At 39.1% G+C, this 26557-nt stretch overlaps 1 protein-coding gene across 2 annotated transcripts in view; it reads right to left on the reverse strand.

The window, feature by feature from the left end:
* The window catches only part of LOC146325092 (poly(rC)-binding protein 4-like), a 66078-nt gene that overhangs the window by 19929 nt on the left and 19592 nt on the right, over positions 1-26557 (reverse strand). For both annotated transcript variants that reach the window (XM_084720896.1, XM_084720895.1), the window contains exons 2-8: positions 21164-21353; positions 20414-20437; positions 19032-19064; positions 15181-15297; positions 6438-6569; positions 3678-3806; positions 1885-1959 (exon numbers count right to left, since the gene is read on the reverse strand). In XM_084720896.1, coding sequence (XP_084577022.1) covers positions 1885-1959; positions 3678-3806; positions 6438-6569; positions 15181-15297; positions 19032-19064; positions 20414-20437; positions 21164-21271 — 618 coding nt within the window. In that variant the 5' untranslated portion in view covers positions 21272-21353. The remainder of the gene's footprint in view (positions 1-1884; positions 1960-3677; positions 3807-6437; positions 6570-15180; positions 15298-19031; positions 19065-20413; positions 20438-21163; positions 21354-26557) is intronic.

Below are 26557 nucleotides of genomic sequence, written 5' to 3' on the forward strand. Positions count from 1 at the left end.
GACAATTATTGGATGGCTGCTATGAAATTTTGTACCAATATTCATGTTGCCCTTTTTAAAGAATTACGATAACTTTGGTGATCCATTAAACTTTATTCTAACACCAACATCAAGCCAAAATTTGATTTTGTTCAACTTTAGTTAAAAACAAAATACCTGCAAAAACAGCAACAAAAGCTGAGTTGTGTTATAAAAGAGGCTGTTTGTAAAACATGTTGCCCAACTTCGACAGAAAGGATAAAAAAAAAAAAACAATGAAAAGAAAGAAAAGAGAGAAGGAGAGGGAGAGAAGCTCAAGCCCTGCTTATTTTCTCACCTCCACATAGCTGAAAGCCCAACCAGAAGGATCAGTATTTGACAACCTGGGACTGAGACTCAGCAATCAACTGTTTTACCACCTGTTATTGGTCAAAATCTCACATCACAGGCTATATTTAAAGCCTGAGAACAGAGCCAAGACGAGGCACAGAATCTAGTTTTCTATCAGACCACTTAAAGTAAAAAACACTGAAAGGTTTTTATGGAATTTTTGCCCAACGGCAAAAATAAAGTGTGGGTGTGAATGTCAGATTGTCAGTTTCGGTTACAACAACCTAAACTAAAACATTGTACTGGCTAAACATCAGCATGTTAACATCGTCATTGTGAGCATGTTAGCATGTTAGCTCAAAGCACCACTACACCTAAGTACAGCTTCACAGAGCGGTTACCATGCCTGTAGACTCATTTTATTACATCATGCCATCCACCCTTCTGTAAACCATTTTCATAAAAACACAGTCTGGAAAAATTGGCAACAAACAAGCCAAACTGAATGTTATCAAGAAAATGGACTGCACGCATCCTTTCACCTTTACTGCTGCTTGCACTTGGTTGACTGGTGAAAGAGCAGCGAGCATGAAAATGGCTAACACAGTAACTCAAAGTATCCCACAATCCATAAAGAAAAGCCACTTATGGTCACTATTTAAGCTTTATATACCATAATGCATTGCACTGAAATAAAAACAGTGGCAGTTATGTAATTAAGGGCACAGAGAGTAGTGTCTGATAGTATTTCTTCTTCACTATATAATGACCTTGGTTTGATTGAGGCTCAAACTGTGTGGCTGATTTCTCTGATGTTTCCAATCGCCAAACATTCAGACAGAACCACAAAATGCAAGCTCACTATATAGTGGACTATACAGTGTATGGTTTAGGACGCAGCACATCTTTATTTGTTTTGTTTTTTAGCTTGTAATTGGTAGCTAGTGCTAACTCTCACTTTCCTGTACTGAGTCTGCTCTCTACTAAAACTGCTTTTACCTACATAAAGTCGGCTATATTAGACAACAATTGGCTTTTGACTTTGTTACATACCGAATCTAGCTTGCCTCGGGTACGTTTGAATCTCAGATTTCAGGGAAATGCACACACATCTCTCTGTTCAGTTGAGGAATGTGAAAACACATCTCTAGTGACAAACATCGCTCAGATACAAGTGTATTCAGTACAGTCAAGGTCAGACATTTTAGGGGATATAAACATAAGAAAAACACATTTTTGCATGGAGGGGAACTTTAAACTCGTATTATTTTCTACTGGAGTTTACTTGATGAATAACACCGCTTTTTCTGTTCATATTGAGCTCAAGATTTATTTTTGTTGTTTGAATAAAACGTGACAACCTTTATTGTGATAGCCTTGCTAGCATGAAAGCACTTATTTCCACAGGAAACCGATTCATTCAACTTCCACTCATTCAAGATCCGCATTTCTCCCCCCAGTCTAACCATAACCCACTGTAAGCCCCTACCACTGATAAGAGGGATTTACCTCACAGCTTGAGAACCACTGTGTGAGTGTATATCATAGAAAAGCTTGTGTGGTAAAATCTCTTACCTGGTTCCCGGCGATGAGGACTGCAGCTGGTGAGGGGCTCGGTCGATAGGGGATGGTGGCACCCTTCGGAGGAGACTGAGGAGTCAAAAATAGGACAATAAATTTTCATTATTAATTTCACAGACTGTACTTCTGTCAGTGAGTGTGGCACTAAGTGCAAATTGTGTTGATCTCTCTGGTACATTAAGATACAATAACAATTAATGATGAACTAAACTGCTAATGACACCGACATTATTCCCTTCCTTGTTTTCCTTTTGATAGTATTAGTGGTTCATTGAATAATTGAAGCAGTGTAGTGAGAGCTCTTTGTGGATAATAGCTCTGAACTCCAGTTTGCATCGGAGCTGCAGGCTCTGCAGTGGTTTGCCCTCTGGATAAATCAAGCATCCACTGACAAGGAGACATTTGAAGATAAAATTCTTCAAACACCAATAAGAAAAGGAGATTATACCGTGTACATGACACTGTATATTTTATCGAGTAACTGCAATGTTGGTGATACTGTTTTTGGATTTAAAATATAGAGCATCTTTTCTGCAGGAGCAGTCACAGCAAATTCTTTGTATAACTTTGCATAATTTAAATCTTGGAGCCAAAAGCAAGAAGCCGCTGGTACAGAATCCTAATGAAACTTGCAAGCCTTTGAAGAAAGCCCTGGAAAACTGGATCAAACTAGCAATTAGTCAGTCAGGTCCAGCTGCAATGCTAAAACAAAAAGGACTTGTGCACTTCCATGAACACACAGGGAGAAACTGTGCTTAGGGTTGTTTTTCTCTCATCTCCTCCTCGATTTTCTCAAGAGAGCTGTTGTCTAAAGGTGGACAGATTTTGCTGCAGGCCAGTTTGTTTTCGTGTTAGCAGCTTAGTGTCCTCTCCAACAATACTGAGCTGTGACCTGAGCGCTGCACCTTTTGACTCCATCTGATGTCTCGGCCGGCAGATTAAGGCACAGAAGGTCCAGACAATAAAAGGACTGTGTAGTGTCTTGCTATTTCCTGTGTTAGATGAGGATAATGCCACAGAATCCGTGTTCAGCAACATTGAATCTAGTCGACTATCACAGGAGGCATTACAGGTCTCACTTTATTTTACAGTACAATGATAAGACATAATGAGCTGTACTTTTTTATCAAATTAGACAAAAACTAGAAATAATATGTTTTTATGACACTATTAGACCTTTTATTAGGCCCTTATTAGACTTAATTAGAGGGTAAATAGTGATATTACAACAGAACTGTACTGTAAACTAAAGTAAGATTATATATTTGCAACTTCCCCTATCTAATTGTGTAAAATAATACATTTTAGTTTACAGTACAGTTCCCCTGTAATGTGTCCCTAATTATTCTCTAATAAAGTCTAATAAGGGTCTTACAGTAGTAAATAATACATTCAAATTAGATTTATCAATTTACAGTACAGTTACAGTATGTTGTAATGTGTCCCTAATTACCCACTAATTAAGTCTAATAATTAATACTTTAATACAGAACATACTATTTCTAGTTTTTGCCTAATTTGATACAAAGTACGGATTGTTGTGTCTTATTACTGTACCGTAAAATAAAGTGTGACCGCATCACATAACAAAGAAGACTAATACAGCCAACAAAAAATGCATTAAGTCCTGCTGCAGTGGAATAGACAATGACTGCATGCTGTCGAAATGAAAACATGCACGTCAACGGCAATTATTTCCGTCACGTAACTGCAGCAGCAGAGCTCTGACAAAATGTCAGGCTAGGTGTGGGTATGTGGAGTAAAGAGAGGAATGGTACGCTTCCTACCTCTAGGATTACTGTGCAGATGAGCTTGACACACTGGATTACGGAGTCCTGATTCCCAGATATCGTCACCCCTCGCTCAGTGGAGTTGGGCAGCAAATCCCCTGCCACCTGTATCTGAGCTCCGGTGCTCTGCAAATGATAGGGGTTTTAAAAAAAAGATTAAGTCTGATTCTGCAGATAAGACAAGTCGTGATTACACTGCCATGGCTCCTTCCCGTGCCTCCCTGCCAGCTCTGCTGACCTTATATTATAGTGAAAGAGCTGTAGTGTGCTTAACATCAAGTCCTGTCAGGTTAGAGATAAATGAAAAGTCACCCGTGGTCAGTAGATGTAATTCTCTCCATTTTGGTTCATATATTCCTAATATAGCATGTCTGCGAGAGAGAAGGAGTGCTTTTTATGATTTATCTACAGTTCATGATGTATGACAGACTGCAGGGTTTTTGGAGGCCATTGCTGAACAACACACATCACAGAATGCTTCTGTAAGTGAGCATGTGTCCTGTGGCAACCAAACAAACAAAACAAATCTGTAACTGAAACAAGTTTGGGTTGTGAACAAGATGAGAAAATCCGTCTAACCGCAGAAAATCGACTGGATGCCACTGCCACTGAAGGTAAAGGCTAAAATGAGAGAGACTCTATTTGTAGATGGCACAGAGCTAAAGTTACAGTGTCAAAGGTATCTGGCAACACATCTGATAAGTTTAATCCTAATGTTTCAACTGGGCCTCAGTGTAGTCAGGAGTTTTTCCCTTTCAAAGTTGCCACCGCTGAGTCACGCTGTGTGTTGTGTTAAGTGATCCATCCAGACTGCACTGTCTCACTAATTTCCTGCCTTTATGGTCTAAATCCAATTTTAGTCTGATGTAAACCGAAGTGCAGATACCACCACTCTGGTTCAGACTGAAATATCTCAAATTATTACACGGCAAATTCTGATTGGTCAGTTACAGCATTTTAAGGTCTGTTATCTCTGAAGAACTGACTGTTGCTATGAAGAACAGACTGTTGCTATGGACACAGGTCTTATCACAGACTCTGGAGTAGCACTAAAATAAAAAGTCCATAAAGTATTGTGATTCAAGACCCCCTCCGGTTGCGTCATGGCCCTGCATCACCCTGTTGAGCTGTATTTCAGAATAATGACCTGCTCACTGTACATTATCTTTACGTATTGAATGGAGTGATGTGAGATTCTGGGCATTAATTCATGGTCTCCAGAGGATGAATCCCAGTGACACTGGTGATCACCAGGCTTTTCATGTAGCACCGTCTTTTGGTCAAAATCAGCTGTACTCTGTGTTTAATGTTAATTATCAAATATTAGCATGCTTACCAGCTAAACTAAGATGGTGAACATGATAAAAAACTAAATGTGCTAAACATCAGCATGCTAACATTATCATTTATTGCTTTCTTCCCTCTTTTTTTTTAATTGTAGATCATACCTGTCACCTGTTTGGTATCACCTCAGTCAAGGTTCCAAACAAGCTGAGCAGATACTAAAAAGTGACACGAAAACACTGCAGACTGCTGATTGGTCGTGCAACACGGGACATCCTGCACAAACCTAGCATTTAGTAACTGCATTTTTTAACTCAAAAATGGCTGGGTTGCCACAATACCATGATTTTAGAATTTGATGCAATACTAGTACACAAAAGCGATATTCAATACCTTTCTCAATACTATAAGAAAAACAAAATTACACACTTTTTCAAAAATGAACAACCTGCAGTTAGTGCTTGTACAGAATAAGTCACTGAACACTTTCTGGTTTTGCTGTGAGCCTCAGGCAGGACAATAAAGACTAAACTGAAATAAGGTGAATGAGCATGAGGTATTTTCTTTTTTTTCTTTTTTCTTCTTTTTTAAAATATACAGTATTGAAAAAGTATTGAATTATCTTACTATTTATTTTTGACAACCTTACAGCCTGTAAAACCACGTCATTGTCAACTGACAAAGTGCAGAGCTTCATATCCTCTGTTATCAGAGTAGCAGAGCTCCTTTTTATGTGTGTGATGAGTGTGTGGTTGAGGGAGAGACAGTCAACGGCAGAGAGAGTGACCATCAGGGGAATAAAGGCTGCAGCTTCTCAAATAAAGCTCCTGTATGTTGTTTCCAAACTGCTCGATATGCGTTGCTATGACGATCAGCTCTGCATACTTTACAGGGTAATATCTGCAGTGGATGCAGAGATGCCAAAGGTGAGCCGGGGCAAGCCAAACCACGTAGTGGCAAAACGGCTACTGTGAGAATGTTAGCATCCTGATGTTAGCATCTAGCTAACTATAGCCTCATAGAGTTGTTAGCATGGCTTTAGACTCTTACTCTTGTGATTCAACACTTAAATTCTTGTCGCTCATATTTAGCTCCAACATAATTAGCATGTTATGATCTTTGATCTATCCAATACTCATACATTCATTATTTAATGCCATTTTGTTGCTGTAAATAAATATGATCGTCACCCTCCTAACCATATTATAATTATATACCAACTGTAATTGCAGTGATTGTAAATAAGCACAATAAGTTCAAGCAGGAGGGCTTACAAGTAAAAAAAAATGTAGCAGGCAAAAAAAAAAAAAAGCCATCAGAAGTGTGTAATATGAAATATCTCTCCTTTCCAGCTGCAGTTTTTTCTCTCATCTCCAGGAGCAGATCAGTTTTCTTCATATTTCAGTGTTTGACCAGCCTGTGCAGGCAGCGAGGACGGGGAGGACGGAGTAGATTTGTGTTCTGGCTGCTCACCTCTCTGATCTCCTTTATCTTGGCCCCTCCCTTCCCGATGAGAGAGCCGCACTGGCTGGCAGGGATGACCAGCCGCAGGGTGACTGGTGGCTTGGAGCTGATGGTGCCGTTGGCCACCAACGCAGTCAGGTCCTGGAGAGAGACAAAGAACAAAAGAAATGTGATGAGAGTCAGCAGGAAAGAAAGTGGAGAGAAAGAGTCCCAGAAGAAAAGATCAGATAACAGGAGTCAAGGTGGAAAAGGTGGAAATAGTCCAACAATTGAACCTCCTGAGCCTGACCTGTGAACAGCAACAGTCCAGTCATTGATTAGCAACCATAACAAGGGCACCCCAGACCTGTCAAGCTTTGCATTTCTCTACATGTTAAAGCAGTGTGGACAGGGTTCCCAGACAAGCGATACTCCGTGTCTCATGAGTTTTGGAGGGTGACATCTTCTTTGTCGTCTTTCACAAACATAAAAAGCAAGAGTACACGTGAGGAATGGATTAAACTTTGTCTTTATTTACTCTAATGTAAGCTGTGAACATTAGCATGTCTGGCTAACGCTCGCTTACTAGATGCAGTAATGTTACCTCCAGGAAAAACTTGTGTCAGATGCAACAACATTGCCAAAGTCATGGCTTATTTGCACCAGAGGTTAAATTGTATGTGGGCTGGTGCAGAATCAAAGTGGGCCGAAAATGATGCATCTTTCAGGCTGGCTGTCTTAGGTCTAAGCCGGTGTTAGCTTAGCTCTTATCCTAGCTTTCTAGCAGTGACGTCCCAAGGTCTGCTGCACTAATCTAGTGCCTGTGCTTCCCTTTCCCATGTTAATGAATGTATTTCTGTCCTCTATCGTATAATGGTTGTATTTCAGAGTCCAGCCCATGTTTGCTGCATCATAAGCTAACTTTAGGCTTAGTCTTTTAGCAGTAGTGTTGCCACAGTCAGTGTAGAAAAAGAGTTAGACACTTCATTTCCTGCATTCTGGGAATTGTTATGCTTCAATATGTGCTTTGTATGCATTAATTTCAAATCGTCTGCTACTGTCAACATGAATGTCAAGGAATTAAAGAGTCAACAAGAGTAAAGCATCAATTATATTAAGGATTAAACCTTCAAATCATAGACCTGGGCAAAATGTTTGGTCTGTCAACTAGCTGCTGAATATTGCTTCAGATTGGATAATCCACCATGGACAGTGAAAATATGGTTATGTCTGGTGAAATTCTTGTTTTTATTATCTCATGTCATGTCACGTTGCATTCATGAAAATGTAAGAGAAACCGCGTCTGGTATTGCTTCAATAAGGGATACGTTTTGTTTTTTTTTTTAATTTCCACACAGGACGATTAGTAGGAGCAACAATACATCATGAACGCAGCCATTCACTAACTTTATCTATTTAAGACTCTTCCACGGGTTCTCGTTCTCAAATGTGTCAGATACAAACATTAAAAAATCAGCTGGAGACGGACCCCTCAGCTGACTCAAGGAGTTTAAGTATTAGCATTAGCTAACATTAGCCTGCTACAATTACATCATCCACTAGCGAGAGTACTCATTTTAAACAATTCACAATGGTTTGTTTCCTTCTCTGCGCAATCAAAGACCTCCTGTTTGAACAATTACTCCCAATTTCAGGTTAAATCTGTCAGCAGTATCACTCCAACCAGGACAGTATGTGCAGTGGGAGAATGGAAAGCTTAGCAACACCGACAGTAACTAAGGAGGGCGGGGCTTAGCAAAGGGTCAAGTAAGACTGAACAGGCGTTGAATTTGGATCCAATCATGTTACACAGTTTTATGAAGTCCTTAAATTAAATTAAATTAAAATCTCCCCAAATATGCCATTTCATGATGAGCCGAGTCAACATATAACTGCTCATTAGTATTACCTCAAAATCCAAAACTATGAAGACCAAATCAGGAGCTATACTCATGATTTAAGTCAAACCAATCAAGCTTGATTTCTACTGCCTCAACACGAACTGAACAACAGAAAAAAACCCGACAGGATCCATACTGGAAGTGGCAGGAGGAGCTTTGGGTGGGAGGCAGAGGAAGCACAGAGAAATCCAGCCTGATTAACCTCCACCTCTGTCTCTGTGTGTTTCTGTATGTGCTGTAATGAGTGTAGTCCAGACCAGGGTGGGGTCTGAAAGGGCTGTTCAATCATTCATATGTGCGGCTGAATTCTCCATGAAAGGAGAAACATTAATTGCAGCGATGGCGATGAGCAAGTCGTGCTTTGAGCTTTTCACTCTGCATAAAACCGAGTCAGGGCACATTGTCAACATGTCCTTCCTGCTGCAAACACGCTGAACCTGCTCACCTTGGGATTTTTTTCTAGAGATCTTTTCAAAATGACTGAATGAGTGGATTCATATGAAAGCTGTCTTTTTTTGTACTGGATGACTTATTTCAGGGTTACAGGAGTCAGATCCATGTAATGTGAAGACGCACACACAGTAATTTACCATCATTTTCATTAGCTTTGTCCTTTTTCTTGTTATTCAAAAAACTGCAATGAAATGAGATTCAATTTAAAGTATTAGTTCAACATTTTGGTACCCTTGTGTGTTTTCTTGCTTAGAGTTGGAGGAGAATATTGATGCAGTAAATATGAATCTACAGTAGAAATGTGGCACTTATTTGTTTAATCCAGGGGTCTTTAATGTTCTTCAGACCTATGGACCCCATCTGATCACAGAGAGACAGAGCAGGGAGCCCCCCTCTTACATATATTATGTTATGTTATGTTTCCAGGTATTCTCTTGTTTGCGCTTACTTGTAGCTGCTAAGTCAGCAGCAGGTGTTGCATGGATAATGTTAGGTTGATGTGTACACTCTGCACTTTTGCAGAGTTTCCTCCATGTGAGTGCCATGCCAGTCAACTGTTGTAGCTAAGATGTTGTGCAGCTATGTGCCGCTAGCAGACAGGTGTTAATGATGTAAATCCAGGAAGAGGAAAGTGGGACAAAGATGACATCTAAACCAGCATTGTTTGGCAGTATTTTGATCTACATAATGAAAATAAGTTTGTGGGCTGTGTCAGAATATACTGAATCACTCGACTGGACCAATGCATAACCGCATTCAGAACAGGCATGTGGACATGAACCCACAAGGAGAGCAAGCTGCTGATGCAAATGCTGCTAACATTAGCAACACTCAGCATGACATTGTTAACCGGCCCTGAGTGTTAGTTTTAGACTAGTCAAGAGATTTAAACTTGACTTTCCATTTCATTGAGAGGGAAAAAGTCTAAGCTACAATCAGTTACCAGTTACCTTAGCTTAGTATAACAACTGAGGAAATAGGTAGCATGGCTCTGTCAAAGGCAAAAACAGAAATTAAGAGGATTTTATTTTCCAGATTTTGACAGTACCAGACTTGCTGTTTCCCTCTGCTACAAGTCTTTCTGCTCAAGTAGGCTAACTAGCTCCTGACTGTACCTTCATGTTTACCACTCAGTGGTATTGATCTTTCTGTCTAAGTTGACTCAGTAGCACGTGAACACATCATGAATGTCTACAAGACAAGATCCTTTGTTGATCCCTCAGACATCTCGTGCTTGAAGTCAGTGTTGTGTTTAAAGCACAAGCAGGACGACTGGTTTATTTTCTCCAGCTGAGTTTTTAACAACTGAACAAAAAAAAAAAGAAGAATCTGGTGAAGTCTAGTAAGTAAAGCTCACTAATTAAGATGTCTTATTTGTTTAATCTGCATAAGAACTGGAGTGTAAAAACAACAAGATGTGGTTTTATGGCTCTTTATACAAAGCTAAAGCTATCTGTTTCCTGGCTCCAGCTCCACAATCAAATCACAGATATAATAGTGATATCAGTCAGATTTGTTTCACTCCAGTTATACATCATTCTAAAGGTTTACAATTTTAAGGAAACAAAACTGAATGATATAACTCGTATTTAACATGAAACATTCAGTGGATCAGTTTAAAATGTACATCAACATATGCTGCTACCAATGTCTGATCATAATAAAACTTCAAGAAAGAATCGTTGCAGAATATGTCTGTTATTTATATGCATTGCATTTATTTGTAAGTTTAGATACATCATGTATTTGGATCAAGAAGCTCACAGACTTGCTGAGTGTTTTTACTGTGCAGGTAGCAAACATCCTGTGTCTGCTCTGCTGTGGGTGGAGACTGAGCTTTTAATTAATGAACAGAGAGTCTCTGTGAAGCTTTGAAATGTAAATACACCGTGCTGTCTCTCTTCCCATCAGAGTTCAACCCACAACAAATGTATGACAGAATGCAAAGCATGCTGCTTGTTTTTGAACGCTTTCTGTTTGCAATAAAATTAGCAGAGTTTGACTTAAGACAGGACAGTGTGGACGTGTAACCTCAGAGGATTTTTACTCATGAAGGGAACTGCATAATGTTTCCAATAACTGTGAACTTTAAACTTAAAAAAAGCATACAGTGATGTGGCTCTTGTGCCTCTCTGCTGCTCTGTGTCTATATTTAGTGAGGCGGATCAGGCTCTCCGACGTCTCGTCTCATTAGAAGAGGGGCACGCAGCTCGTCTGTACAATCACAAGACTCCGGGCGTCATTTTCTTGATTTGATCTAAAAATATGAGCCATATCTTAACAACTGTGAACGTTCCCATACTTCCCTGTGCCATCCTAGCAAAAAAAAAGAAAAGAAGTGGAAATAGGAAATAAGACGGGGGGTGACACAAGCACTGCTCGCACAAAGACTTGCTGGGCTTAAATCTCCAAAGCATATTGTAGGCTACTGCTGGTGGGATAAGGACTCCAATAAAGAAAGATTATGTGGCTTTCACGCAGGCTGTTTCTCCAACCTCTGACCAAAATACACGTATGATACTGTAGTGCACTTAGTGTGTTATTATTGGAACTTTTTATTTAGATTATGAGATCACTTAATTTGCATATATTTCAGTTTTTGCTTTCAAGCTGCAGTTTTTTTTGATGCTCACAAAAAATGTAAAAACTATTTTGCTCGGTGGAGTGCTGAGGGTGAATTAGGGACTAAGGAAAGAAGCTGCTCTGTAGTCTGGTGGCGCTGCAGCGGATACTTCTGTGTCTCTTGGCAGATGGCGACAGTGAACAGGCTGTGGCTGCGGTGGGTTTTGTCTTTAAGTATCATTTGGACTGCAGGCATCTCACCACCCAGCTATCACTGATACTCAGTAAAAGGGTACCGATTATAGGTCAGAGTCACCACGAAACTACACAACATGATACTATCATCGTACTTAATGTTGGGAGGATATTTTATTTGATAGGGACAATGCAATTTAATTGTCCTAAACAGGAGTTAGGGTTGGGCTGATCATCCATCATGATGGCTGACAGTCATCGACCACCGAGCTTTCATTGTGATTTTAAATTTTGAGGTAGTGTGTTGCCATAAGGCAGGAGAGGTCATTACACTACATCTCCAAGTCCTGTTTATCATTTTCTTATTAAACCTACCCAGTTAGGTGAACCCAAGACACTTTGTGGCAGCTGTATCTCTTTTACTCAGGGCGCTGATAGTGTATCAGTGTAATATCATCGTCCATCGCAATGTTTTACTGTGGCAATCGTCTTATGTCAATTAGGTAAAAATGGCCAATCCCTAGTCCAAATAAAGAGGATGACATTCACGTGTTGCACAGAGGGTTTATAGCTATTGCTAATTTTCAACTCTTGTCCCTAGTTACAGCGTAATTAAAATATACAACTTAAAGTATCATAAATCACAATACTCTACAGATATGGAAAATATAATTAAATACACGTACACCAAACATCGATACACCTTTCAAGTACAATTAGCTAAAAGGGGTACAGCTCTAGTTTGCTTCTAGGTAATGACAGTTTACCCCCAAATCAGATGTACATATTTTTTTTCCCTGTCCTGTAGCGCTATTTATCCATCTAGATAGTTTTGGTGTGAGCTGCAGAGTTTTGGAGATATAGTCTGACTTCTCTCCAATATAATGGGACTAAATGGCACTCAGCTGGTGGTGCACCAAGAAATACAATTAAAAATTCAAAACCAATGTCTCTTCACAGAAATCATGACTGAAAAGATAATTCACAGACTTTGTTGCGAGCAGTTTCACATAGGAACTACTTTCTTTCTATTAGACTCTACTGCTGAAAGAAAATAGTTCCTACATGAAGCTGCTCACAACAAAGTGTCGATTATCAACTAGTAACTGGGTCACAATTTTTGAAAAGAGACACTGGTTTTGAGTTTTTCAAATGTTTGGGGTTTTTTTTTTCGGTGCTTTGAACACCACAAGCTGAGTGCCATTTTGTCCCATTATGTTGGAGAGAAGACAGACATCTCTAATATCTCCAAAACTCTGCAGCTCACACCAAAACTATCTAGATGGATAAATAGCGCTACAGGCCAGGGGAAAAATATGTCTTTTTGATTTTATCCTTTTAAGGTCTATTTGTGCATGTGTATTTGTGTACTGAAGTGTGTATTTTATGATATTTTCCATATATGTAGTGTATTGTAGTTTTATGATACTTGGGGCTGCATATTTTAATTATGCTGTAGGTGCACTGTGATTTGTAAAAAACAAAGGGTAAGCATTGTGCTGATGCGCTTGCTGTAAAAATAAATAAATAAATAAATAAATAAAAATGTAATTGTTATAACATAGGCATAGGCATAAAGTACAATTTTCTGTGCAATTTTCAGCACAAAAAATAACGTTATTCTTTTTGAATTGATGTTCAAGTGCACATCAATTCAAAGCTAGTTATTACTGTTTATAGTAACAGTTATTTGGCAATGGCAGAGACAATTATGGAACCAGATTTATTGTGTCATTTCAAGTGTGAGGCACGGTCATCATTGCCACTGTAAGATATGAGAGTTCGATCCACTCGTGACTGTAGATTAAAATGCATTTAATTTATTCAGTCTTACCAGAAGCAGTAACATATATCCCCACTGGAGAGGAAAAAAAAATGAATGACCACAGGGCGGGGGTGTTATAAAAAGCTGACATATCTCCCAATTCTAACCGAGTAACATTAACTATCAATTAATCGCATATGCCAAACAATACCAAATGTGTTTTATCTCCATCTATCAAAGCTTTATGTCCACAGCAAAACACTGGATATTCTCTGACTATATTCTCAGTCTACATATCAATTTATGTAATTGTATATCAGACAACATATGGAGTGCGCTCTTAAAAAAAATCTCCACTATATTTGAAATCTTCATTTGCCAGATCGATTAAATTTGATCATCCCTAATTCTGATATATTGCAATTACCTTTTCTTCACCTGCGAACTATGTGCCAAAAGGAAAACTTTGTCAGTTTTATATAATAAGATTTTTTCAGTCTCTTCATCTCACTTCAGTTTTATTGCAACAAAATGGGACTGTCAAACACACAGACTGACCAACAGCCAGTCCGGTTGATCGTGACCAATGCTGACCTCACTAGAGAGAAAACTCAGCCTCAATCTAATGTACTGACAAGTCACTTTTATTATTCTAGTACCAAAAAGTTTAATTTGCATAATGACATCCATAATAAAAGATGGCCATGCATTGATACAATATTGCCACACAAAAAAATCATAAAAACTTGCCGCATCGATTTTTTTCCCCACCCATAGTACCAATGATGTTTCATGTGGCAGCAGTTGGAGAAATGCCTCACCAATAAAACACAGACCAAAACACACACAAGTGATCAGCTGCCAAATGAGAGAACTAAGCGATCCTGAGCTCCTCTACAATCATAAACTATTGATACAGAAACAAACGCCAAGCCTAATACTCAGCGGCCAAAAGCAGATTATTCCCCTTTGTTTTTAATTGAAGGTGTCAGACTTACAATAACTCAACTATGGTGGAAGCGGCGCGCAGTGGGTCAGCCAACACGTTGCCATGGAAACTCAAGAGTCTCAGGGTTGAAAAGAGGTGAGTGTGAAAGATCTTTAATGAATACTGCACTGTGCTCCCTGCCAGCGTGTGTTTACTGAAGGCTGTCGACCTGAGCAGGGAGCACCTGTTTCCTTGCCAGTGTCTGCTGTGATGCTAAATCAGAGCGAAGACGGCTCTCATTCCACCGTATTAATTAGTGCGCTGACGGACAGTCTCCATGGAGATTAATAGCATGAGGAACCTGTCATCTATATCTCATTAGCAGATGATGAGAAGATGTACAAATCCGTCTCATTAACAGGTACAAATTAGTATCATTTGCCCTTTGTGTTGAGTGGACCGAACATGTGTCATCGCCAAGTAAAAAGTATGAACGCGATACTGTACAACACACATCACATGATGCCAGTTACAATGGTCAAAATGCTTTTACAATAGCAGGTAAATCCACTTATCCCAAACATTCGGCACTGTATTCTTATCTGAAAGCACATCAAGTGCTATGACACACTGCTCAAAAATTTTCCCTCCATCACTTGAGTTTAGAGTGTAATCGATAGCGATAAAAGCACATTAGTGGTAATGTCGAGATGAAGCTCAGGAAATGATTTCTTGTAATAATGTGGTGAAGTGGCTTCTTTTTTTCACCTCTCATAAACATGTTTGTCTCAAACAAAACTTTGAAAACTTGCAAAAACTTTGCCTATTTACACCCTGACTGGTTTCCTCTGCAAAACACCTTGAAACGCCTCTTGGTTTACAGAATGCAAAACCCTTATGGTGGTTTGTTTATGGATGATGATGATGACATGAGCGGATTTCGCTGGCATGCAGTCCAGTGACAGTTACCTCCTCCAGTTTGTATGTGATCATGGTGAAAGCTCTGAAGACGCAGTCTGTGGAGCCGGTGATGGTGATGATCCTCTCCGGACATGAGCCCTCTGAGATGTTGACCCGAGCGCTGCTCTGTGGGCAGAGAGATCAACAGGTCAGTTAATGGTCAATGTTAACAGAACAGTTTCACATTACAGGAAATATGCTTATTTTCTCTCTTGCAGAGAGATAGATGAGAAGATCAATACCATTATCATATCCGTATGTTAAAAAAAAACAATGTATAGACTCACATAAACATAAGCCCTTTAAAGCATCACTTATGACCCACTAGAAATGTGTGGCGGCGTCTGTTTCTGCAGAGCCTCTGCCCTCTGCCTGTATTTCCTTATTTTCTCATTATTTTTCTGTGCTCGGGGGGCTTCCACAAACCAAAACATCTGTATCTGATGACCTGGGAGTGAAAACAATCATCTTTCAGATGCATTTATGAACACGTCTGACACTGATTCTACCTTTAAATTCAAATATATTCTCACTTTAACAGCATGGGAAACAGCTGGTCTGGGTGAAACAAATGAGATATAACAGGTTTGTTACTATACTTAATAGTAGGCTGACTGTGTTGCAAAGATTAGCTTAGTTTATCTTAGCTTAGCATGTAGACTGGAAGCTGGTGGAAACAGCTAGCCTGACTTTGTAAAACGACAAAATCCACCTACCAGCCCCTCTAAAACTCACTAATGAACACATTATATTATATATAACTTGTTTATTTAATCCATACAAATATAGAGTGCATTTGTATGGATTAAATAGAGTGTTTTTTAAATTCTTTTCATGGTGGGGACTTTTTAGGGGTCTTGTCATCACTGATATTGCGAGGCAACCAGCACAGACGGCAATAAAACCACAACTTGTAATTTTTCTTTTTGCATTACAGCTTGTTAATTAGTGAGCTATACGGTGCTGCCACATTTGAGCAGAACCTGGCAATCTGTTTTCCTCCGTTTTCAGTTTTTGTGCTAAGCTAAGCTAACCTTTTTTTAATTACAAGAAAAAGGATGAAACAAATTAAAATAAACATGAGCCTGGGTCTGATGACAAAATCCACCTACCAGCACATCTACTGTATAGCTCACTACTTTCTTTTGTTTGTTTGATTGTTTATTTGCTTTATTTTGCACAATTAGAAAAAGAAAGCAAAGATATCAAAAAATGTTCAGTGCAGAAAGAAGCAAAAGCAGAAGGCTTTTTTGAAGCCTCCGCCTAAATAATGTTTAAATTTCACAAAGTTATTGAGAACACAAAATTAACATACAGAAAATAATACAAGTTATGGCAAATTAATAGTAATAAAACATGAAATGAAACATTATATTTTAGATGTTTGTTGTGAAATTGTTGTAAAAGCATAAAAACTACAATTAATGGGTTATGTGTCAGGCTATTTGTTTGTTGGATGTAGAGGAGGCTAGGCCAAGCTAGCTGTTTCCCTCTGCTTCCAGTCTTTATGCTAAGCTAAGCTATCTACTGACTGTACCTTCATATTTTCTGCACAGACATGAGAGTGGCATTGATCTTCTCATCTAACTCTTGGCAAGACGGCACACAAGCCTGTTTCCCGAAACTTAAAACTTTCCTCAAACTGTTCCATTAATCTTCTTGCGGTAAAGTTTCTAAATGTCAGGAAAGGTCAAATTAGCCAGAGACACACAGATACAGTACAGCGCACTCGTGGGTAGGAAGGTCAAGTGATATGAGGTAAAGGAGGTGAGACTAAAAGCTGTACAGCGGATCTCCGTGTCTCAGACTGACAATCTAATAGAGTTTCTCCTCGGGGCATTGCCCTCAGACGATCAATCTCCTGTCCCCCTCTCCTTCCATTTTTTGTCCTTGAGTTAACGTCACATGAGCAGAGACAGGACAGTACTGTGGCCTCTGGGACATTTTCTCCAGTCACTCCAGTGAGTCATGCTCCCACTGTGACTGTAAGGCCCGGGGAGTGACAGACGGGAGGAGGCTCATACAGTTGGGAAGTAACAAAAGCCATAAGAGGCTGGCTGCCTGGATGAATGGATGGATGACTACCATGGGTGAGTGGTTTATCCAGCAGCTCTGCAGGGCTGCATTGTCCCATGACCTCACTATTCCTCTGTTTATCCTTAAGCCTCATAAAGTACAACATAAAACCTCCGCAGCCAGAGAAAGAATCAAGTGTACCGCCATAGTGTCAGCCTAATTACTTTTTAATACAAAGAGTTAACCAAGCGGCATGAGTTTGGCTGCACCCTTGAGACTTATAAAGAGCGAATGGAGGGGCAGACAGAGAAAAGGGGAGTTGTTTTAAGCAGGAAAAGAAAGAGAAAAGGGATTTGGTGAGGGAGCAGTTAGAGGAGGGGTAGTGAATGATGGAGGGAGAGGATTTAAATTGAAAAGGTGCCGTTATTGCCCAAAAGGCAGATCGGACAATGTACCTGTTCTGTATGCTTTTCCAGACTCAAAGCTCCCAAACAGGCTGAGAGAACTGAGCTTTATTATTAATACATAGAGAAATCCTGACCAGTATTAGAGGCCCTCTGAGATTGAATTATGTTTTCTCCTGAGACAGTCCAACAGGAGTTGTGGCAGAAAATGAAAGAGATGTGGTCGGGTCATGTCTTCATAGAAGAAACAGGGAACAAATTGTGCTTATTTTGGCTGCATGACACAGTGACACAAACAAAGCCAGTCACTCAAAACATAATCAATAACAGATAGCAACTCAGTATGCAGAAAGTGAATCAAGAAAACATTTGAGGGATAGCTCTGGTTATTTCAAGTTGGATTTTATGAGGTTTTTATCCATAGTCAGTGTATTACCTGCATTAGATAGTGGTCAGCATGCCAAAATGTATTTTTGCAGCTTAAAAAAGGCCAACCTAAAAAAATCAATGTCAGTTTAACGCTATATGCTCTATTTAGAATATTTCACCTGCTTACCTTTACCTTTTGCCGATAGAAATCGACTTTATAGAAGCAATATATCTTCAAAGCAGCCAAACTCCATCAGGAAAGTCAGTAACTTTACCTCACAGAACACAGGACTTGCTGATCGACCGCTGCCTCATTTGGTTAGTTTGTGTTATTGTGTGGCTTAAGTGAATCTAAACTAACCCTTTAAAACATCAGTCACACAACAGCGCAAACAAACTACCCAATCAAGGCAGCGGTCGACCAGCAAGTCCGATGGTTGTGGAGATTATTGGCTCATTTAATGTTAATTTCCCACTGTAAGACGTCGGCTGATGGCAAGAAAATACTAGAGTAAAAATACTCTGAATGTAGCATACTATTGAACTAATATTGATTCTTTTATGGCTAAAATATGTTTTGCTGCTGACTCTGTCCACAGCAGGACATTGTTTCCTACACAGATACACCGATGCTACTTCTTCAAAGTATTTTCTTCTGGTAGAGTTGAGCTCAATCTGACCCAATATCTGTATTGGATCCCAGTACTGATACAATTCACTTATTGGATACTGGACTGATGTCTGATCCAGGTTCTACAGTATGATATTTTTATGAATAATAAATATGTACTAGTGGAATTTTAAGCCCATAGCCAAATTGAATTAATTAGTTAAATAGTTGGAGCTTGCGATGAGCTAGTAACTCAACATGTCCTTAGTTTGGAGATATTTTAGTCTGGAAATTTACATATCAGTTCGGAACTAAAACAAAGGTGTTTCTCTAACTCTACTATACTCTACTATAGGTAATACACTGACTATGGATAAGTACCTCAAACATCCCTACTTCAAATAATCCAAACTCCCCGTTTATGCAGATGTTGAGAAGTTGTTAAATCAGGGACACTCTACCTCTTCTCGTATTCGTTTCACCGTCTCTCCTTTCTGGAAAAGAGAGGAGATGAAGGACAGCTTTAAACAGAATCAAATGTGCTTTCGGTTTGAAAAAGTACTTACAACACAGTGTCCCTGACCTGTAAGTGAAACCCTCCATTTCAAACCCACGAAAGTCTGATTGCAATTTAGCAGAACAAATTTCAGCTCGAGTTTCAATGTGCAATGCATCGCAGCGGTGTCCTTTTGCGCGGCTGTCTCAAAAAGATATCAAATACATCTGAAAGGGACGCACACCTGCTGTAACGGCTGTGTATGTGAAGACCTCCTGGCGGGGACAAGAACATTTTGTCAGACTTGTGTCACACTGCAGCACATCCTCCGCTGGTTTTTAGATTGCTTCTTCTCCTGTCCCCCAACATTTCCTTTTGGCTTAAGTCCATCTGAGCTGTCACACCTTTGTTCACACCTTCCTGCGTCCACTGACAAACACTTCCTCACAAAAAATACAGTATCATCTCACACACTGGGCTAATTTATGTTACATTCTAGGGAAACTTATTGTATGTGGTCCATCGGGGCTCTGGTGCTGGCCTTCTATTGATGAGGAAGAGATGATAGGTTTGCCAAAGAGATAGGAAAGGAAAAAAGGCTTGGAGGGTGGAGTGGCAAGTTATTAGCCCAAGTAGTGCAGATCAAGTGCCTCTCTGTGTCAAGCTGCACAGTGTGTGCCAAGCTCATCTCTCAGTTCCTCTCCTTTCTCCTTTTATTCTCTATTTTCTCTTAGATATTTGGATTTTCTGCAACACATTGCAGCATCTTTTGTGACATCTTTCTCCGCAGCGCTCTTTATTTTCTCTATTCATCTATTTTCTACCCCTGTTCTCTCTCCTATTGATGTCTTTTGTAGGTGTTGTATTACAAGGCGTGATTGCAGGAGCTGCTGAGGCAACATAGAGCAGCCAGGCCCTTCCTAACAGACAGTTAAAGTGCCCACAAGGGGCCAACGGTAATATGTCTTTGGAGCTCAGTTTCAGCAGGAGGCTTGCAGTCAATGCACTAATGTTTTTGTTTGATGGATTACTGTGTTGCATTATGGGTGGTGGGGGTGGAGGCGAGGTCTTAAGAGGGTTTGGTTTAAGGCAATTACATTTAGGATGGGGATGTTTGGAAAAACAATTGTTTGTGAGAGGGCTTTGAGGGAACTTATTCTGCAAAGGCTTATTATGAATCCACAAAGCCATCAATAGAACAATAGATAATAAGTATAGATTTACATATGATTAGACACAGGCATGCATTTCAACACATCTGATAAAAGCATATCATTCTGATTTGTTATTAATACCTTCATATATATGCAGTATTTTATGTAGCAGAATAAAAATAGGAATTCTCACCTTTCCTATGATGCTGCCAACCTCCTGAAATACAAGGAGATAAAAGTAATTACAGCCAGTAAATACAATTTTAAAAGGCAAAAACATTTCTAATCTTTCTAGAAATATTTATTTATTAACAACGGGTTGCACCAACAAAGATTCATTTAATCGAAGATTAGTTCTAATCAGAGTTTAAAATAAACAAATCTGGATTTAAAATTAAGCAGAGCTCTGTTGCACAATTATTAGCTAATATCAGTTTAGTGAATCCAGGTTTAGTGATGTAAACACTTGCTTACCAAAATTAAAATAAATGAACAAATAAAAACTAAGTTTCTGTGCTGTTGGGATAAAATAAGGGGGGAACTGTTGACTTAGAGCTGCTCTGTATTCCTTAACAAAACTTCACTGCACTGTTTGCTAACTAGCTAAAAGTTCACAAAACGTGGTATTGTTTGCTAGCTTGCAAAAAAGCTGTGGTTTTCTAACTGGCTAAAAACAGTTATATTGTTATTATTATATTGGTTTAAAGTAAAACTACACTGAAGTTTAAATATTTCTTAACTTTAAGCTACTTTAAAAGTTTGGTGCGTCAGAATTTAAAATTAAACCATGATTTAATCATCAGGTTTGAAAAATAATCCTTGTTGGTGCAAATGAGCCTAATTCTGTGAGTTAATGGTACATCATCAATGAGGGTGTGACGAATCTCATGCTTAAGAAACACTCAAGTGCCGCAGCATGCATTCCTGCATGGGAGGTTTCTACCTTTCCATGCATGAGCAGTCGTAGTGTGAGGGTCACTCCCAAGCCCCCGTCTCCGAAGTCCTGCTCACAGTTCATAGTGATGTGGGAGTGGCACGCAGGGAGACGCATGAACAAGGCTCATTCGCTGGTCACACAGTCAGACGAAGGCCAGCACTTGTTCTCTGGCTCTCCGAGGTCCTTCAGTGCTGCTCTGAGAGAGAAAAAGAACCACTGAGGTTAAAAATAATTGGTAATAATTTCAAACAAAGTGTCATTATTCAACTTTATGTGTCACGATTAAAGGTGGGATTATCCAAGGTACTTATGGTCAATGTACCTGCAGTAGATGGCGAACGCCACAACCCCAGTTTGAGAAGCAGCACGAGCACCAGTGGAGGACGCCAAGCAATGTACTGCTGTGGATAGTAGGGCTAAACAATCTATTGAAATTTCAAAAAATCTGAATATGGACTACTGTAATTCTCAAATTGAAGGATGTAAAATATTTGTTAAAGACAAAATGTGCGTCAAAATATCATTTTGAATTATATATTGCTGTTGTTGTTGCTGCAGAAAGATCCTGGCCTACAGACAAAAAACAAAAACATCTCGGTTTGGTACAGATCTGCACAAAAATCCTACCATAGTCATTTTAATATGTTTTATCTTGAAAATGAGAATATTGATGTGTCCTCTAATGTCATAAATCATACAGCAATTGTAATATCTCTCAAAATAACTGCAATTATTTTCAGTTATTATGTTATATATTATATATATTATTATTTTCATTCAGCCCTAGTGGGTCAGCAGCAACATGTGTTTTATCCACCTAAAAAGAGGCCAACCTAAAAACATCAATATCAGTTTTAGTGTAGACTATCTTTATTATTTTCACAGCTTCACCTCACCATCAGACAGCTTCTTCTGATGGGAAACCACCATTATATAAGCCAAATATCACATTCTCCAAACCAACAAAACTCCTTTGACATAAATAATGTGGAAAACACAAGGTAAAGTGGTGAAAATATTATAAAATATAGCATGCACTTAAACTAACATCGATTTTTTAGGTGGCTAAAATGCATTTTTCTGCTGCCCCTGTACACAGCAGTACATCGCTTAACTTCCTACACCGATATTCCTGCTGCTTCCCCACAGTGGGGACGTATCAGCCACCATCTGCAGGTAATACACTGACTATGCATAACCTCATACAACCCCACTTCAAAGAATCTGAACCATCCTTTTAAAACAAATGGCTGATCATTTCTCAGAAACTGCCTGCTTTTACTTTATCTATCTAATTGCATTGCCGACCGAATGATAATACCCAGAGATCAAAGACATTCAGATGAACTGAGGACAAATCAAAGCAAAAATCAAACACATCTATACCATCGAAGGCCTTTGAAATCATATTGAACTCGAGTATCTCTGTGAGGAACTTCTTCATTAGTCTGAGTCGATGTGATATTGATGGTGATTCATAACAAAGTCCATTGTGTGTGCAGGATATTGACCAGAAGCACCAGCAGTGTCAGCAGCGCTGTGAGCTTTGAGGTCCTAACAGAGACTGTGGGTGGCCATCGATGACTAACACACTATCTTCATTAACTGACAAGCACTTTCTCTCACAGGGAGCAGAGAGAATTTCAAAATTGGATGCAAAAAAAAGAGAGATTTCCCCTCAGATGAGCGTGGCATGAGATTCATGCAAAGTTAATCAAATTCAATTCGCAACACTTTTCATAAAACTGGAAATGTTTGGAGTTTCTTTGGGGATCTGGTTTTATCTCCTCCATCACAGTGAGATGGAGAGAAGGAAAAAAACCACACTGTTAAGGGGAGATGGAGCAGAATTTACACACAGACAGCAAATGAGAAGCATCTGCGCTGATCCCAGAATGACAATGTGGCGGCGTCTATGTGCGTATCAGTGATGTGACATACGGTACATGATGATTAATGTGTGAGTCACCTGGCTGCTCACAGCCTCACCATGATGGGTATAATTACTTCATGGAATTATTCATGTTTCCTCTTGATTTATATTTGCTTACATTTGTCAGGGTGGACAGGGGAAGTGGACAGATAAATATGTGATACCTAAATATAGACACTTTTATAGATGCTGTGTGATCAACACAACTTAAAAAGTCAACAATCCGCAGAAGACAAGACAAATTCTTTCAATTAAGGCTGCAATTAACCATTCAATTAGTCAGCTGATTAAATAATTCATCAGGGAAAAAAAGCAGATCCTGTAAGTCATTACAATGAGAAACCTTCTCAAAATAATAATTTCATATCTCAAAATAATGACTTAATATCTCAAAGTTAGGCTCAATATATCAAAATAATCACATAGTATCTCAAGCTAATGACTCAACATCTCAAACTAGTGACTTAACATTTCAAAATAATGAGCTGGTATATCAAAACAACAAAAACTTTATCAAAATAACTAGTCAGTATCTTAAAATAGTTAAAACTTTCTCAAAATAATGAGCTGATATTTGAAATTTAATGAATTAGTATCTCAGAATAACGAGTTAGTATCTCAAAATGATGAACAATCTTAAAATAGCAGCTTTGATATTAAGTCATTATCTTGAGAAAGTTCTTGTTATAATGACTCACAGGATCTTTGTTGTTCATCACATTGAGCTTCCACAGAATAGTAAAAAAATGATCCTCACAGTATCCTAAAAAGACACTTAAGGTGAAGTCTTCAACTGTCTTGTTTTGTTTGCGCAACAGTTCAGACCCCGAACAGATTCAGTTTATTTTCTCCAGGATCAAAGAAAAGCAGCAAATCCTCACTGGAGAATCTGGATCCAGAGAGTGTTCAGCATCTTTACTTAAACAAGACAAAAGCTGCCAGTACGCTCTGTCAGAGCTGCTCGTTGGACGGTCGAATAGCTTTGGAAATCGGCTCTGTGTCCATCCATTTCTGCAACTTTCTGAAAAACCGACAATCCAAAATTCACACCCATGTCACGCTGCGATTGGCCAGCTGTGCAGGCTGTGGAGGGGAGAAAGTAAGAAGGGTTTGAACTTCTCTCCCGAGTTCTTTTTTTTTTTTTTTTTTTTATTCTTGACCCAGCTATTTCTGTCACTTTCATGTGAACACCTGAATGCAACACTGTGAACGTTTTCTGGGAGACCGTCTGAAAGTGTGCATCGTTATCTCCATATATAAATGCTACTGCGTCAGTCACCCTCAGTGAAGCTGCAGTTTGACACAGAGATGCTTTGAGCTTTTGTGGAGCTTTTCCTTTTCTGACTTGATGGTCTAAGGATAGAGGGTCTCGTATGCTATACTATACAGCCAGCTGAAGCAAATTTGTGATTTTTGATATTTGGCATGTATGTACATAAAACTGACTCGACTTTGAGCTGAAAAATGCAAACATCAGCATGCCAGCACACAGTGACAATGCTAACATGCTGATGCATGTAGGCATAGTATCTGGGGATCATTTTAAGGTGGAGTAAGCAATTCTGGAGAAAGATAGTTGATTGTTGAGTCTCATTGTTTTGTCGAACCCAAAGCGATGGTGTTTGACAACCTGGGAGTGAGACTCAACAATCAATCTTTCTCCAGAATTGTTCACACTGCCTTAAAGTCTTTCAGATACATCAACGGAGAAGCAAAGATGTTTTTAAAAAATGTTCCATGAGTTCTTCTAACCAAATTTCATGACAATCCATCCAATTGCTGTTGAGATATTTCACTAAAACACAAAAAATTTCAACCTCATGATGGAAAAGTCAGGGGGTCACCAGAGTCATTAGGATTCATCATCTTGCAACCAACAAAGTGGTGGACCAGCTGACCTGACATTGCCATCCAGGGATAGAAGCAAACTTTTACCTTTCTGCAAAATTTTGAATCCAAAATAGTACATCTACATGATTTGTGCAACTGAAATCCAAACAATACCTGCCTGTTGGAAAGCCTGAGGTAAGAGACTGAAACTGGGGTAAACAAGCTGTAATGAATTGGCTCATTTATTGAAAACAGTGGCAGTAACCTATTTGAGTGTTCTCTCATATTGGCCAATATTACATTTGCAACTTTTGTCTCAAGTCTATTCTAATGCATTATTATTAATTATACTGCAGGGGAGAACAGGGTAAGATGATCACTTTTTTTATATTTTAAACAATCAGGGCCAAACAAATGCTAATTTTGATCTAATAATAAAGTCTTAATTTATCTGGGCTATTGTTTGCTCTCATTTGTTCTGCTTTTGGATGAGAGCCAGCTCATTCATGCATTAAATGATGAAGATATAACATGTATTTATCCAGCATTGTCTGCACTTATTTTTTTTATTTTTGAATTCCCTTTATTAAACAAATAGTGCAGAAATACCTAGACAATGTGGACAACACAAAGTGCAAAAAAGATTTAAGGCAAAAAACAACAATAACAACCTACTACTACTAATAATAATAATAATAACAATAATAATAATAATGATGATAATAATGATTGATGGGGGAGCATTACATGTGCCCATGTTTTTCTCTGGTCACGTATCTTTTTCACCTTATCCACTCTTAACCTGTGCTAAAATCACTTAATTAAAGTGGCTGCCATTTAATTTCTGTTCACTGACTTGTCACTTAATTGCATCAGCTGTATTTAATGCTATAGTAAAATGCATTTGATTTGAATGATGCTCTGTAGATATTTAAGAAAAAAAAAACACGTTGAAAATCCTTCATCATTACGGATCGTGCTAACCGCTCATATTCAATAACATCACAGTAGCAAACTCTCGTCTCCTTTTTCTCTCACCAAGGCCACTTGTTTGTCTGCAGAGTGCATTCCAGCCAGCCTACAGAGCCACTGTAAACCAGCCTACTGACACCGCCTGACATATGCGTGTGTGTGTTTTTTATAAATCTGCATGCTGTCGGTAGATTTGTTGAGCTATGTGAGGAGATCATGTTTAATAAATGGGTGTTATTTTGGATGAGATCCAATTCCTGAGAGACTAGTTGTAGGCAGGTTTTATTGCTTTTGCTTGGTGCACAAGGCCATTGCCGCTGCTTCAGTGATTTATTTATTTATGCGCTGGATGCTTGCAAAGACACGTTCAAATGCTCACACACACATCCTTCTTAAGATGTCACAGAGCTTGACTGCCTGTATGGGTTTAACATTCCCACCATGGCTGCAGCATGGTCTGACACGCCAGCCCGTCAAAATGTGGTAGTAAGTGGAGCAAAGTGTCATTTTACTGGATTAAAATTGCACCAAATCAAACTTCTTCAGCTTTTTTTGATAGAAATGCTCATTGGATTGACTTACAAAACTATCAGTTAGAAGCTCATCTCCATACAATTTCCATAAATATCAAACAAAGCCCCCGCGGGGGTGACTGGAGATAAACA

This window comes from Lutjanus erythropterus, chromosome 6 (assembly GCF_056507025.1).
Source record: "Lutjanus erythropterus isolate fLutEry1 chromosome 6, fLutEry1.hap2, whole genome shotgun sequence".
In the NCBI taxonomy this organism is placed as follows: Eukaryota; Metazoa; Chordata; class Actinopteri; order Lutjaniformes; family Lutjanidae; genus Lutjanus; species Lutjanus erythropterus.